The sequence below is a fragment of the Chiloscyllium plagiosum genome, chromosome 15, assembly GCF_004010195.1.
Source record: "Chiloscyllium plagiosum isolate BGI_BamShark_2017 chromosome 15, ASM401019v2, whole genome shotgun sequence".
In the NCBI taxonomy this organism is placed as follows: Eukaryota; Metazoa; Chordata; class Chondrichthyes; order Orectolobiformes; family Hemiscylliidae; genus Chiloscyllium; species Chiloscyllium plagiosum.
In genome coordinates this window covers 19,158,739-19,174,693 of record NC_057724.1, presented here as the reverse complement: position 1 = coordinate 19,174,693, position 15,955 = coordinate 19,158,739, and the positions used below count along the sequence as shown (strand labels likewise).

The window sequence follows — 15,955 nt, the reverse complement described above, 5'->3', positions numbered from 1 at the left end:
ATTAAGAATTACATCGGATGCTAAAATATGGGAATTAACATTGTCGTAATTTAGAAAGATTTCTGACAACAGTTGAAATCACCACCACAATATTGACCATTGTGAAAATGTTAATCTTTCAATTACATTTGACTGCAAGCAAAATGGTAGACATGTTGAGTGAAAGAGTCTGGAATGGAATATGACAGACAAGTTATACAGCAAAAACCTCAAAGCTGTGACAGGTAGTGAGGACTGGACCAAATCGAACAGGACGTCTGACATATGCAAATTGCTTTTGAAATATTCCATGAAACATTGAGTTCTATATCTAAGCCATTAAGTGAATCATACACTTTTAAATTTATCCACATGCCATTAACTTCTTGAGCGTTTGCTTATACCTTCTGTCCTTGATCAATCAGGCCTAAGCCTTGCACTATCCTTTTTTAAATCTATCTCAAGCTGTTCTCCATGCCCAGTTTCATAACTCCCTCAAATACTATCCTCAGAGACTTCATTGTTCATATCGCCTGTTAATGAGCTGTTCAAAACTGCTAACCAGTCTATCTGTTCTAATTCCTTATCAGACTGTTGAGCCATAGAGTGATTCATTAAAATAACTCCTACTCTATTCTTGCACACTAATTAACTTACATTCCAGCAAGAGTCCTAATTAAGCAAGGTTAACTGGAAAGCCCAACACACTGTAGAATAGTTATTTGTTTTAAGTACCTACCCAGTTGGTCTCCGGATAGGCCTCACCTAACCATAGCCCATTTCCGGGCTCAGTACAGATGTCATCATCAAGGAATAATCATTCCACTAATTTGTTTTTAGAAATTAAAACTTTAATAGTTTGCAGGAAAATGAAACTTATTAAGCTGATTATAAATACTCGGCATTTAACCAATTTCTATTTGCAATAAGTTTGCAAAAGAGACTTGGTTGCCTTTTAATAAATAACAGTTTATATCATGATAGTACGTAAGTAGTTTATTGTTGTGGTTCTGTTCACCGAGCTGGAAATTTTTGTTGCAAACGTTTCGTCCCCTGTCTAGGTGACATCCTCAGTGCTTGGGAGCCTCCTGTGAAGCGCTTCTGTGGTGTTTCCTCCGGCATTTATAGTGGCCTGTCCCTGCCGCTTCCGGTTGTCAGTTTCAGCTGTCCGCTGTAGTGGCCGGTATATTGGGCCCAGGTCGATGTGTTTGTTGATAGAGTGTGGCCGGTATATTGGGTCCAGGTCGATGTGTTTGTTGGTGGGGTTTGTGGATGAATGCCATGCCTCTAGGAGTTCCCTGGCTGTTCTCTGTCTGGCTTGCCCTATGATAGTGTGTTGTCCCAGTCGAATTCATGTTGCTTGTCGTCTGTGTGTGTGGCTACTAGGGATAGCTGGTCGTGTTGTTTCGTGGCTAGTTGATGTTCGTGGATATCATGAATTTGACTGGGACAACACTACCATTAAAGGGCAAGTGAAACAAAGAACAGCCAGGGAATTCCTAGAAGAATGTCACTCATCCACAACTCCATCAACAAACACATTGACCTGGACCCAATATACCGGCCACTACAGTGGACAGCTGAAACTGACAACCGGAAGCGGCAGGGACAGGCCACTATAAATGCCGGAGGAAACACCACAGAAGCGCTTCACAGGAGGCTCCCAAGCACTGAGGATGTCACCTAGACAGGGGATGAAACATTTGCAACAAAAATTTCCAGCTCGGCGAACAGAACCACAGCAACGAGCACCCGAGCTACAAATCTTCACCCAAACTTTGAAGTAGTTTATCTAAGTGCTCATTGGATTTTGTTTTATAGCAGCTATTCTCGGTGTCCACAATTTCCATGTTGCGAAATCGGGTTAAATTTGTACTTTGGATTTCTTATCACTATCAAGTTTTGAATGTCTGGCTGAAGATTTTGATGGCTGCAACAACTTAAAGACTTGCATTTGTTTAATAATAAATTTTCCATGAGAGGTGAATCTACACTAATTGCCTATTTCTGCAGTGCTAACTTTTTTTGTTCTGCTGACTTACACACAATATTTCTCTTTTTTTTTTAAATCATGTTCCGTTCTCGTGATGAAAGGTTACCTAGCACTTTAATACACTTGATAAGTTGCTTTTCTCAAATCGAACACTTCACCTTAAGAATCGGAATATGAGAAGACTGTACCAACTGTTAAGTCTGCTGTGCTATTCATTATGATCATGGTCAGTCTTAGACTCCATTACGATTTCCTTCCTCATTTTCCATATTGATTGATTCCCTGAAAGTCCAAAGAACTGTCCACATCAGCTTTAATTATATTCAGTGATGGTGCATTCAGAGACTTGGGGAAAGCAAATCCAAAGCTTCTCTAGCCATATAGTGAAGAAATTTCTCCTCAGTCTGTGAACAGCCTGAAATTGTGTCTCTCATTCTAGATTCCAGGGGAAACAATGGGTCAGATTGTCACTGGTTTGACTCCATGAACCTTTAAGAATGGGAGGTGGATGTGGAGGTGCTGCCCTCATTTCAGTCAGATTCATTTTTGTTGGTGATGGAAATTAAGATACAGGATGGCAGAGCCTCATGTATCTTTTCTGTAAATTGGTTGAAATCTGAAGAAAGCCAATTTCTGTTCTCCTACAAGTTGCTGCAAGCTGTTGCTGTTAACTTATAATTCCTCAACCCCACCTGTGAGAGAGCTCACTGAATCAGTGACCAATTAGGTATTTAAACTGTGTCAGGCAAGCTTATTGTCCAGCCAGTAGGCTCTCCAACAATGTGCCACCCTGGAGAATCTGAGACTCAAGTAACTGAGGCATGTTGCTAGAGGCCCAAGCTATGCAGCCAAGAAGAATTCCATTGGCGAATAGTTATGTTTTTTGAGGGGACAGTTATGGAGGGGGAGAATCACAACGAAAACAGAATCAGAGGCAAGGGCAGCAACGTGACTTTCACTAGCCACATGTCTGAATGCTCCCCATCCCTCTTTTCAATTGCCAACAGAGGTAAACCACCACCCCAAAAATTGAGTAGGTAGTTCATCCTGGTTTCTTTGTCAGGAAAGTGACTACTTTCTCTCCTACTGGTTGTTTGTATTCTGAAATCGGGATCAGTTTATAAAATGTGATTCAGCCAACAACTAGTTGCTGATTAGTTTGTGGAGTTGTGATCTATTGCGGATGCCAATATCCATTAGCCTGACAACAATTATCTAATTAGTTCCTGAGTAATGGAACAGCTTATACATGATAATAATACTGGCAGAAGCCTTTAGACTGCTGAAAGGACATTTTGTGTATCCTTTCAGTAAAATAACTGAAACCTGAAGAAAGTCAATTTCTTTTCTCCTACCAGTTGCTGTAAGCTGTTGCTGTTAACAAATAATTCAGAGACTTTATCATTTGTGAAAACAATCAGTCTGTGCCACCAGTGAATAATTGAGAGAACCTGAAGGAAAATATCTGAGAACTGAAGATCTTGGAAAACAAAATGAACAATTCATCGAATCCTGAGAATTGGCACTATTGAACCATTTCCCCAGCAATTTTTCCCATCATCTATATAACTTTTTCTTTTGTCTGAATCTCTTTATATATGTAGGGCAGGTTTTAGAAGGAAGTTTGAACATTTGATGTTATGTGTTGTCAGTTCATAGTTATTTATTGTCGTTGGAATCTATTTTTGTATCAGAAACCGAGCCCATGTTTTCTGTTAACTTGAGTCTAAACAGGCAGGTAAATTAAGGATTTTGTGTAGTTTGATAACAGCTTCAACTTTTGTGTCGACTCTTCCACCTTACCCCAATGAGTTGTGACACAGATTCAAGTTTAAAATTAACAATTGATCTCGTACCAATTACCATTTGTAGAAGAGAATGCCAAGCTTCAACCCCATTTCGTATGAAGAAGTGTTTTCTTATTTAATTCCTGAAACATGTAGCTCAGTTTCTTTGACCATGCTCCTCGCCAACCCTATCTTGGAGACCTCAGCGAGCAGAAATAATTCCTCCCAATTTAGCCTATCGCTTTATCACGTGAATATTTTGTTCATATCACCCTTTAACAACAGCAATCCATTGCACTTTTAGGTTAGTTCCTGTACCATGGTTTTTTTTTAAATAATTTATGCACCTTAGATCCCAAAGTCTCTTCGGGTATCACATTGTTTCTAGTTTTCCACCATGTGGATATTATACTATTTTAGGATTCCTTTAATCCCAGCTGGATAACCTAACAGTTGCTCACATTGAAATCTATTTCACAGTTTCCTCAATCATTTGATCTATCACTATCTTCTTCATGGTGTGCTTCTACCTATATTGTTTACGATCTTTGTGTCACTGGTGAATTTGGATATGTGGTTTTCTAACCTATCATCTCAGTCAAGCAATGCACTGAAGAAGCTACATTTATTCACACTCAAGGCCTTATTCTTAGGCAAAAAGAAGACCAATGTATCTCACCTTTCTCACCAGTCCCTTCTGCATCCCCATGGCAGTGCTCTACACATTTAGAATGGACTTGCCTGGTTTGAATTTAATCTATTAATGAAGATAATTAACATCTCCACACCAACCATAGTCCATACTGTAAGTACCCTCTTCCATTGCTGAATGAATTGTTGTTTCATTCAGAAGTTGGTAATTGTGTGTTTCAGTCCGAATGAGTGCAAGGTGAAAAGCTTAAACTTTTTGCCTGATTTTTAAAATAATACCTAAGTCATTACTGATGCAGTGAATAGTTGATGCTCCAATACATATCCTTGTGAGCACCTCTGGACAAATCCTGCTATTTAATTAATCTGCTGTTAGTGTCTGCAATCTATTTCAGCTCAACCAAATTCCTACTAAGTGAATAATTTTCCCTCAGTTTTCCCTTTCGACTTCAGTTAAGTATCTGTTACTTGGGACATTATCAGATGCCTCTATAAATCTGCTTAAAAAGTAAATTACATCCATAGACATTCTGCTGTCAATGCCTTTTCAAAAGATTTAATTAGTTTCATCAGGCATGATGAAAGCTATTGCAAATCCATGCTCTCTCCCTCTAATCAGCCACCCTGTCACTAGTTAGAGACTAAAACAACAATAATATTTGCGTCAATATGATTATATGCCATTTACTTTAAAGAAAACAGATATCAGTAACTATTAATGATCAGATTTCAACTCTTTATCAGAGAACATGGTGATTGCTACACGTGACCTCATTGTGGACATGCCTTAATGTACCTTATCTGCACAGACAGCAGGAATTATGTATATTGATAAGTCTTTCAGATCTGAACTCATCTGATATCAGACACTGACTACTAACATTGAACAATTCATGTCACACTGAGTTTAGCCTTTCTATCGATCTTTAGTCTGATTTTGACACTTATCCTTGTATTATCATATTAACTTGAATTCACACATTAAAAAAAAACTCCTTTGTCGCTTTCCTTGCAAGTACAAAGTTAGTGTTGTACATTTTAAGTTTGATTTTACAATGGTGAAAGTCTTGATTTGCCCTAATATCTCCATTATAGAAAACATTTTAACCCTGACAAGAAGATGGACCATTTTGTATGATTAGAGAACTTAAAGAGAGGAAAGATGGGGGGGAAATGTTGGAAATTGGATAGTTGATGTGGATTAGGATCTTGTGATTTGATTCCATCCATAACACTGGACATACCCCAATGGTATTTGTAATCCTGTTCACTAAGACACATTCAATTTTCCTTTTATTCTTAACAACTGCTTCATTACTTTGTACTCAATGAGATTAACTCTATTGAACAAGATCTTCAACAGCTTCCTGATATGATACAGTAATACCAAGGCAGTTACTCAATATAAACAGAAAGCTTCCTTGTAACCATGAGGATGTTGATTTTTTGTGTGTCTTTCTGGCATGACTTTTCAATTAGTAGTAAATTTGCCATCCTGGGAGTAGAGAAGTCTGATTTGCTTTTTTTTAAATGAATGTTTTTTTTTTAATTCGAAAATGTTCATTTCCTTTAGAATAAAGAGATCCAAGTAAAATGTTATGCAGCATGTAATCAAGATGCTCTTGTCCTTGCACTACATAGCAGTATGAGATAAATTTAACAAAGGTTTTGATGTTTGAGTAATAGCCAGATCACTGCTATTGTATTTTCACGAAGATCTTGAGTGTTGAATTTGCTGGTGTTATGAAAAGAATGGTTTTAGTCTTTCATGATCATGTTGAAGGGGATCTTTTCAAATGGACACTCATTCCCTCTACCTCGTTAAAATGTTTTTACATTTGCTGGCTATTTTGCTTTTCGTGGCATTGGAGATCGCTTTGCTCCAGAAAAAAATTCGGCTATTTTGAGAAATCTATTTTGGCAGCTGATTCACTTTCTGATTGACACTGACTTCTGCATTTCTGGCCTTCCAACATTCATTTTGGGCATATTTATTCTTCAAAAAATGTTTGAGTTATTACGAGAATCAATGAGATTAACTGAATTCTCCCAACCCATCGAGGCATTGGCAACGGTCAGAAATTTGGATGATAACAGCAAAAACAAAAAGAAAATTAGGTTCTCGAGGGAAAATAGTCCCATTTCCCTTAAGATTCCATCAGCTAGATGAGTTCTCATTAGTAATTGTCAAGGACCTTATTTAGGGATCTTTGCATCCCACCTCATGATCAGCATGATTTTCCCAGGCACTGGTGAGAAGCTAAGAGATGCCACTACCTAGCTTCAATGTGTGTGCAATTACCTGGTAAATGAAGTTCACCGATTGCTTCTCTGGACTTCCATGTTTACCTTCATTCAGCAACATCACATTACACACTCCACAGGCAGCAACCTGCTTGTTTTTCATCCACAGAAGTCAGCACTGGCAAAACACCAGTCTCACCACAGATTTCTTCCTACAGATGCTGCCAGACCCACTGAGTCTTTCCACTTTACATTCTCTATCTCAGGAGCTTAATTCTGTCTTTACAGGCTTATGTTATCCTTCGTGGCCCTGGCACAATACTTAGAGTCTTACCCATTTCTTCATGAGCAGCTTTAAGTAATCTGAGTAATTTTAATTGATTCACTTCTTCAGTTGCACCAGATGAACTGGATTGCTAGTATTCCTATGGGATATTTTGGGATATTTGAGGAGCATTTCGGTCATGTAACTTTCCCTTAATGTTTCTGTCTCTGCAACAGATCTGTTATGTATGGAAAAAGTGCACCATAGCAATAGAATCAAATAGGAGATTAGAATCACAATACTCTCATTAGTTATCTCATGCTGACAGCATTAAAGATAGGCTGAACTCCAGGTTATTAAATGCATGTCTATCAATCAAGCAAAAGTATTTAAGTATCCAAGGTACAGATACCACTAGCATTGAGTCCTATTAAACTAAATGTCCATTAGAGAGTCAACATTACAAAATTCAAGTTTAAACTAGTCATGTCACAATTTTGGCAGCTCTGTTATAATGGCACCTCCAACTGTCAACATTTGTTATTTAATTCTGGTAAGCACTGCATGACTTTAGGATGCAACAGTTAATATAATAATTTATCTTGGCAACTTTTTATCATTTCTCAACAAGAAGAATGAGTGTGAATCTGACATTCAAGTGAATTTAGTCAGTTAACATGCAATTTATTAAGAGATGAGATATTTCAATTCAATTGGGGACAAAAGTTAACGATTTGTGTTGCACTATGCTTGAATCTCATGTCATTTACTTTTTGAAGTATGTATCTGATTGCATTGATTGGAATGTGTACACCTGGATTAACTTGGAATTCTGTCTTATGTAGGATACATAGTGGCATAGATATAGACAGAAGAAAAATAAAAAAATACAAAATAGTTCCACTTAAATATTTAACAGAAAATGAGCCTTATTTTACATTTAAGATGTTGTACCAATTTTTAGTGGAAAGTTTGGTTGCATAAGCAAAAAAAAATTGTGTCCTGAAGAAAATGGATGGGGAGATAGACATCTACTGAGTAATTTTACAAGTCTCTGCAGCTGCATCTTATAGTTTCAAAAACATGGCCAGTGTGCACCTAAATTCTCCAATATGCATAACCTTAGAAACCATTGTCCACCTGTAGTTTGGACTCATAAAATGGCCTCTGGGAAGGGGAAGGTTGCTGTTCGTTGCTGTATAAAGTAATTAATGATGACAGTGGGGGGTAACTCACTGGATAATTGTGCACAGGTAAAGAGAATCTCCCTGTGAGGGAGTTGTTTAGTTCAATTACCTTGTTAGCTAGAATGTGGTGCAAAATGACACCCATTGTACATCTTCATACTCTGTACTGGTAGTGGTAATTCAAAGAGACCTTGCCCCATGCTTGTGGAGCAGTGTCTCTGACGCTACGTAGCCAAATCAAAGGGTTGGAATGTAAAAGCAGTGATGTGCTACTGAAACTTTATAAAGCTCTGGTTAGGCCCCATTTAGAATACTGTGTCCAGTTTTGGGCCCCTCACCTCAGGAAGGATATACTGGCACCGGAGTGTGTCCAGCAGAGATTCATAAGGATGATCCCTGGAATGGTAGGCCTAACATACGATGAACAGCTGAGGATTCTAAGATTGTATTCATTAGAGTTCAGAAGATTGAGGGGAGATCTAATAGAAACTTATAAGGTAATGCATGGCTTAGAAAGGGTGGGCGCTGGGAAATTGTTGTTCCGTCAGGCGGGGATACTAGGACTTGTGGGCACAGCCCTAGAACTGGAGGGGGCCAATTTAAAACAGAAATGAGGAGACATTTCTTAAGCCAGAGAGTAGTGGGCCTGTGGAATTCATTGCCACAGAGTGCAATGGAGGCTGGGACGTTAAATGTCTTCAAGGCAGAGGTTGATAAATTCTTAATCTCGCAGGGAATTAAGGGATGCGGGGAGAATGCGGGTAAGTGGCGTTGAAATGCCCATCAGCCATGATTGAATGGCGGTGTGGACTCGATGGGCCGAATGGCCTTACTTCCTTTCCTATTTCTTATGGTCAAAATTATCTCTTTATAATTAAGAGAGATCTCTATGGTCCTCTGAGAACTATGGCTAGATGATACTGTTTACAAAAAGATATTGAACTGGCCTGAGTGGTCACTAACAAGTCCAGGTAGCACATGGTTGCAAGATATTATGATCCAAATTTCTAACCCTCTTCCATGGTTACATCCATGCACTGGTGACAGAGTACATGCTGTTCACCAGTACAAGTGAGACCTTCTGTGACTGGTTGGTGCCACGGGATGGAGCAGTTTATCAACCCCAGAAATAATAATTTAATGTTATAAATTTCAGTTAAACTTTTCTTTGCTACAGTAGCCCTTTAAGTGACAGTCAATTTGTTTCTCATTTATTCCAACGCATCTAAAGAGGTACATTGACTCCAATGTTGGGTTGTAGAGTTAGGAGTTATACATCTATAAGGCTTCACTTGGTGAATGAAACAAAAACTGAGTAAAAATTTAGTTTTGTTTCTTTCAACAACTAGCAATTCAGCGGTTTAACACTAGCTCCATATTAAAAGCTTTGATTTTTCACCAAAGGTTGACAGAGCCACAGTGCTGATAAATTAACAAACAGAGGCATACATCAAAACTTGCTGGATTCTCTCAGAATATTCCTGCTCGTTGAAGATATATGCAATTTGTTTTAGGTGACCCAGCAAAGCTGGATCTTGATCTTGTTAAAAGGATATCATTAGTCCCAGCATAAAAGATCCTTCATATATAAGGTAGTGCAAAATTGTTTAGTCCTTTTAAAACAAGAGTAGTTAAAACAGTTTTGTTCCTTTTAGTTACTTTTAAATATTCCAGGTTCTTTTGTTTTGATGCACTTCTGGAAAAAGCAGAGGCAAATCTGAATCATGCATGCATCCAATAACTACTTAAGAATTCACTACTTAGAAAATCACGTCTGTTTGAATCCTGTTGCAAAATACACTGCAAATCAGGTGACAGTTTAAGAAAACGAAAAAATCAGGTTCAATTCCTGCACTGGCTGAGGGTACTTATGAGGGTCCCACCTTCTCAACCTCACACTTCACCTGGGATTAAACTCACCATGAGTTATCTATCTCCAATGAGAGAGCAGCCCTTTGATCCTCAGGGACTATGACAACTTTATTTTTATTTCTCCATTTCTTTGTAATATCCAGTTTAGAATTGTACATTTGATTCAATATCCATTCCTCACTGTGTCTTGCTGAAAAGAGAGTATATCAAAATCTGTTGTCCACAAATGTATTGATTGCATAAATATTTCTAATTGTTACTTCTACCCCATAAGATACTGGCGCATAGAAATGAAAAATTGTTTTCTCTATTTACTCTATTTCAAATCATTATTCAAACCACTGTGGCCCAGTGGTTAGCACTGTTGCCTCACAGCACCAGGGTCCCAGGTTCAATTCCAGCCTCGGATGACTGTCTGTGTTTCGGTGTTTACAAATCAACTTGCAAATGGAGCTTGTTCACAACCCAGAGACTGCCTGTGTATAATTGGATGTAATAGAAACATTTTGCAGAGAACTTGGTTACTCTCATCCTGAGAGCTGACAACTTCTTCCACCATTGAACTGGCATGTATTTGGGACATTTTTGCAGTTTAATTTTGAAGTTTAGCAGGGTCAGGTCGACAATCTTTTATGGTATGATGACCCAAGAGAGCACTGCTTACACTGTCACAAACAGTTTGCAAATTGTACTTGGTAACAGAAATTGAATTTGCTAAGTTATTTACTACAGATGGCTGTATTGTGTATATGTTTGGCATGCATACTGTATTGATTATCAAAGCTGAAATTTTGGACATGAACAACCTGCTTAAAAAATATTGTTTGTTGTCACAGTTCTGCATTGTGTCAATTTTCTTTGAAGTTGTCAAATTTGCCTGCTGTCTTATTCAGAGTTTTTGTTTAAAGAATACTACTAAACAGTTGTGCTTTTGGTTATGTAGTGATACAACTTTGTAGGATCTTCAGTTTCAGGGTTTTTTCTGGAGTTTGCACTGTGGTGGTCGCATTGCTGATGATGAATAATTGTGTAATAGTTGCAGTCCTGAAAATCATTTTACTATTCTGATAAGCTCTTATTTTATATACTGGATGAGCTCATTGCAGAGCAGTGCTGTTCCAATTCATCAATGAGAAAGATCATCAACTGCGGGAGAAAAAGCTATGTGATTCATACATGGTACTTGTTGACCATGCATCAGTCTTCCAGAAAAGAGAACAAACAGCATCTCTTAGACCCATTATATTATGTTTTATCTTTATTTATGATGTAAATAATGCACTTTATAGCAGAAAACATATATCAGATTATCCTATTGAAATATCATCTGTATTTTGTGTTCTTCTGAAGTCGTTTCATGGCCTAACAAAATGAAGTCTAATAGAATTACTGCAATTTTAGTGAATTAGCTCTTTTATACCAAGCCTTAGGTAGCAGAACTGACATGTTTGTTGCAGTAATGCTTTTGCAACTTGACTCCAGACACTGCAAGAAAAATCAATCACATTGCATGCAAGAGTACTTTGTTAAAGATGTCCTCAATAGAATCTACTGTACAATACCAAACCCCAGTCTTATTGGTAATGGAATGGTTAATATTATGGATAACTGATGACTTGGTGTTGTCTATCGCAGACATTCAACATGAAAGGGAGCCAGCAGACCTTGCGTGCATTTCTACCATTTCAATCTTTGTTGCTTTTGCTTTTAACAATCACTGTGCATTTTTACCACTCTGTAATTCCATCCCCAAAGGTGTCTGAAGTGCACTTCATTGTCACCTCGATAGATTCCTAATATGTAGGCAATTTTAGTTGTAATTTCTGCTTCATAACTGTCCAAGATAATGTGCTTGTGCATCCTTTATCTGCTAAATCACACTGCGCATTAGGATTAATTTTTTACAGACCCTCAAATGCATTTCAACAGCAATGTAATTTTGCTATTTCTATTTTCATAGCAATTTTACTTTCATGTTTTACCAATTTCTTTGGAAAACTTGCCATTAAAATTCAAATGTTTATATTTCTTGTCACAGAAAATAGGCGCATTACTTTGGAGAGGTCACGTTCACGACACAATGGAAATACAACATTTGCATGATCCCAAGGTGCCAAAGGACTGAAGTTTGAAGATTATTTTCTAACAAGCCTTGGGCATCAGAGCAGCTCAGAACTTTAGTGCAGATAATAATCTGTGAAGGCAGCGAAGAGGAGATTCCAAAGGAATCATGAAAAGATTGTGTCTGAGAATGCACAAGGTTGAACACCCTTTTCTGACCCTTCAGAAAGTTTTAACTTTTATATTCCCACTAACTGACCTAAAATTGCGAACAGGTAACTTTGTCCATTGTGTTCTGAAACTCGTTTAAATTTATTTGTGTATTTAAAAAAAAAAGAAATTCAAATACTTCGGATCCCGATTTGGTGTGATTCTCATGCTTTTCTGTTTGTACTTCACATGAGTTAGTTCAAAGTTATTCTGCTTTGGGGTCATGGAATGCTACCAAAATAACCAAAGTCTGAACATACTCAGCGTATCAACTGTGGCAAAATAGCCCTCTTTTGCTCTCTGGTTTTTCAGGAGGATTTATTTTACATTTCTGTTTTCCCTAAAATAAGTATTTTTCTTGAGCAAAAATATTTTCTAATTATGCACTTGTATGTACTTTATATGCATATTTTCAGGAAACAAAATGATGAATACAGCATTCTTATTTTGTCACTGCCTGTCACAAGAGACTGACATCTATTAAGTAGTGTCTGTATTACATGATTTCTTAAGTCACATGCAAAATACATTAAGTATGAGTTTTAATATCACATAGTTATTGCACAGTCCGCTTTGCTGCAGTGAAAGTTTAGTCATATCCACATTGTGCAATAGCAATGTTGCAACACTCATATTTATTTTATACAAATTATGATTTTGGAAATTGCATCATAAAATGCATTCCATTTAAATGTGTTTTAAGTATTATAAGCAGATCTCAGCAGTAGTTGGGATATGTGTTGAAATGGTCAGACAAATAAAGTACTCATTTTAAACTTCATAACCAGTTTATATGTTAGCAAATATCTTCACTTCACATGACAATTACAAATAGTCAACCAAGTTCCAAATCCATTAAGTATATAGTGAAGGTTTGTTGTAAATGAATTTGCAAATACTTAACAGAGTTGCTTGTCTTATATAAATGAAAATAGAATGTATATCAGCACAATGCCTTTAATGTTTAAAATAAAATTGATATTATTGAGATTGTTGTCATTTAAAGTATTTCCAATTTTCACACAGCACCTGCTTTCTTCCCAATTCAAAGTACTTTATAAAACCGCAAGTGAATTCTAGTGCTGAGAAAGCAAGTTGTCTCAGTCTATCAGGACAAATCTTCATCTTTTAGACATCCCGAATGGACCCATTGTTTCTGACTGACCTTTTTTGCCCTGCGTTGCTGCTGCATTTGTTTTCAGTCCAACAGACCAGACATGCCCTTTTGTTGATGGAACTATTCAATTCAAATTCTAATTATGCAAGAGACTGGTCTACTTCCTACCACAGATGTTGTCTGGGTAATGTTGAGAGTGGCGGTTAACTCTTTCATTGATATTACTTCCACCCCAAGGCAAAGAACTGTACAGGTAACTTTAAACCTTTCTTTCACAATTTCTTTGTTTTACAAAATTCTTCTTGTCACTGGATTGTTATTGACTACTTTTTCTCTATTTAAATACTGTGATTCAATCGTTAGGATATAATTTTACTATTTGGACTCATATTCTTAGAATTACACCAGAGAAATAAGACTTTTTACCAGTTTGCTGCAGTTTTCTGACTCTAAAGTCTATTGTCCAATGTATGCACATCTTTCTGTTTAAAAGCCTCATCAGAAAAGATGTGTACAGTTTAGTTCCAAACACCAGAGGAAACTATGCCTTTGAGAGATTTCAACTTGGGAGACAGCTGGACAAATGGTAATGACAGAATGTACAATGGTAAGTAAATCTCTTCAAATAGGCAACCAATTAGATATGTTGAATTACCCCTGTAAATTAGACAAAGAATCAAGCAGAGATTGGAGAAAGTTCATGATGCTAGACGACAATACCAGATTCCTCTGCAATCATAGTAAGCATTGAAGAAACATCCAACATTGTGCAGATTTACAGCGAAGGGATGCACATGTGCAAAATTAATTCTGGAATTAATCAGGCATTGTAGGACTCAAATAAATATGGTTGAAAGAGTGACAAATTGTAAAGAAAAATTAAACTTTTAAAAATTGAGCGAGCTTCTTAGCAGTGTACATGACAAAATTACTTGCCAAGATTTCATGAGTACTTGCCTTGTAAGAGTATAATAGAAAAAAATTAAGTGAACTCTTCCCTACTTTTGTGCTGTTGCAAATCCCTTGCTACTGTAGATCCTCCTCCGGCTAGAAATATGGGATTGTCAAGGCCACACATTTTCTCTGAGACTGTTGGTGATACTTCATGATTTGTCAGCAAAGAAGTAAGCTCATAGGGAAACGTAAAGTTGCTAAGAAAATCTAAAACTGGCACAAATAAGGTTGACATACAAATGAACCCAAATCTAGAGTTTAAATCTGTTAAATTTTATGATGGAAGCAAATTTTCTGGCTTAGAAGGCACAAGGCGATAGTCTAGTGGTATTATTGCTGGACTGTTAATCCAGAGGCCCAGATAACATTCCAGGGGCTTGGGTTCGAATTCCGCCACAGCAAATGGTGGAGATTGAATTCAATAAATATCTATAATTAAGAATTTAATGATGAATCCATTGTTGATTGTCAGAAAAACCCATCTGGTTCAGTAATATCCTTTAGGGAAAGGAACTGCTATTCTTGCCTCATCTGGTTTACATGTTACTCCAGACTACAGCAATGTAGTTGACTCTTAACTGCCCTCTGGACAATAAGGGGTGGGCAATAAATGCTGCCTAGCAAGTGATATCCTCATCCCTTGAATGAACAAAGGAAAAAAAATAAGAGTAACTTCGTGAAGTAAAGTCTAAGATAGTGACCAAGAGCTTTCAACATATCAGTGTAAAAAGATAAGGATGAGGCATTCGCAGCAATCTTCAACCAGAAGTGCTGAGTGGATGATCTATCTCAGCCTAATTCAGTGGTCCCCAATTCAATTCACTCCATGTGAAATCAAGAAGCAGTTTGAGGCATTGGATAATACAATGACTACGGGCCCTGACAACATTCCGGCAATAGTACTGAAGATTTATGCTCCAGAACTTGCCGGTCCTCAAGCCAAGCTGTTCTTGTACAGTTACAGTTACAACACTGACATCTACTTAACAATGTGGAAAATTGCCCAGCTATGTCCTGTACTTCAAAAGCAGGACAAATACAACCCAGCCAATTATCACTCCCATCAGTATACTCTCAATCATCAGAAAAGTGATGGAAGGTGCCATCAACAGTGTTATCAAACAGCACCTGCTCAGTGATGCCCAGTTTGGGTTCTATCCAGGCCACTCAGCCCCTGACCTCATTACAGCCTTGGTTCAAACATGGACAAAAATGCTGAATTCCAGAGGTGAGAGTGGCAACCCTTGATGTAATGGTTGCATTTGATTAAGTGTGGCATCGTGGAGCCCTAGCAAAACTGAAGTCAATGAGTATCAGGTTGGAGTCATAAAGTGCACGTAGGAAGATGATCATGGTGGTTGAAGGTTAGTCATGTCAGCTGCAGAAGTTTATCACAATAGTGTCCTAGACCCAACCATCTTCGGTTCATCAATGACCTTCCCTCTATCATAATGTCAGGATGGGGATGTTCATTGATGATTTCACAATGTTCAGCACCATTCGCGACTCCTCAGATACTAAAGCAGACTACATCCAAATGCAACAAGATCGAGACAATATCCAGGTTTGGGCTGACAAGTGGCAAATATGTGCCATGCCACACAAATGCCAGCTATGACCATTACCAATAAGAGG

At 37.7% G+C, this 15,955-nt stretch overlaps 1 protein-coding gene across 4 annotated transcripts in view; it reads left to right on the top strand.

The window, feature by feature from the left end:
• Nucleotides 1–13,237, top strand: part of diaph2 (diaphanous-related formin 2) — a 734,120-nt gene extending 720,883 nt beyond the window's left edge. For all 4 annotated transcript variants that reach the window (XM_043704499.1, XM_043704498.1, XM_043704500.1 and 1 more), the window contains one exon: nt 12,017–13,237. In XM_043704499.1, coding sequence (XP_043560434.1) covers nt 12,017–12,081 — 65 coding nt within the window. In that variant the 3' untranslated portion in view covers nt 12,082–13,237. The remainder of the gene's footprint in view (nt 1–12,016) is intronic.
• The last annotated feature ends 2,718 nt before the right edge of the window (nt 13,238–15,955 follow it).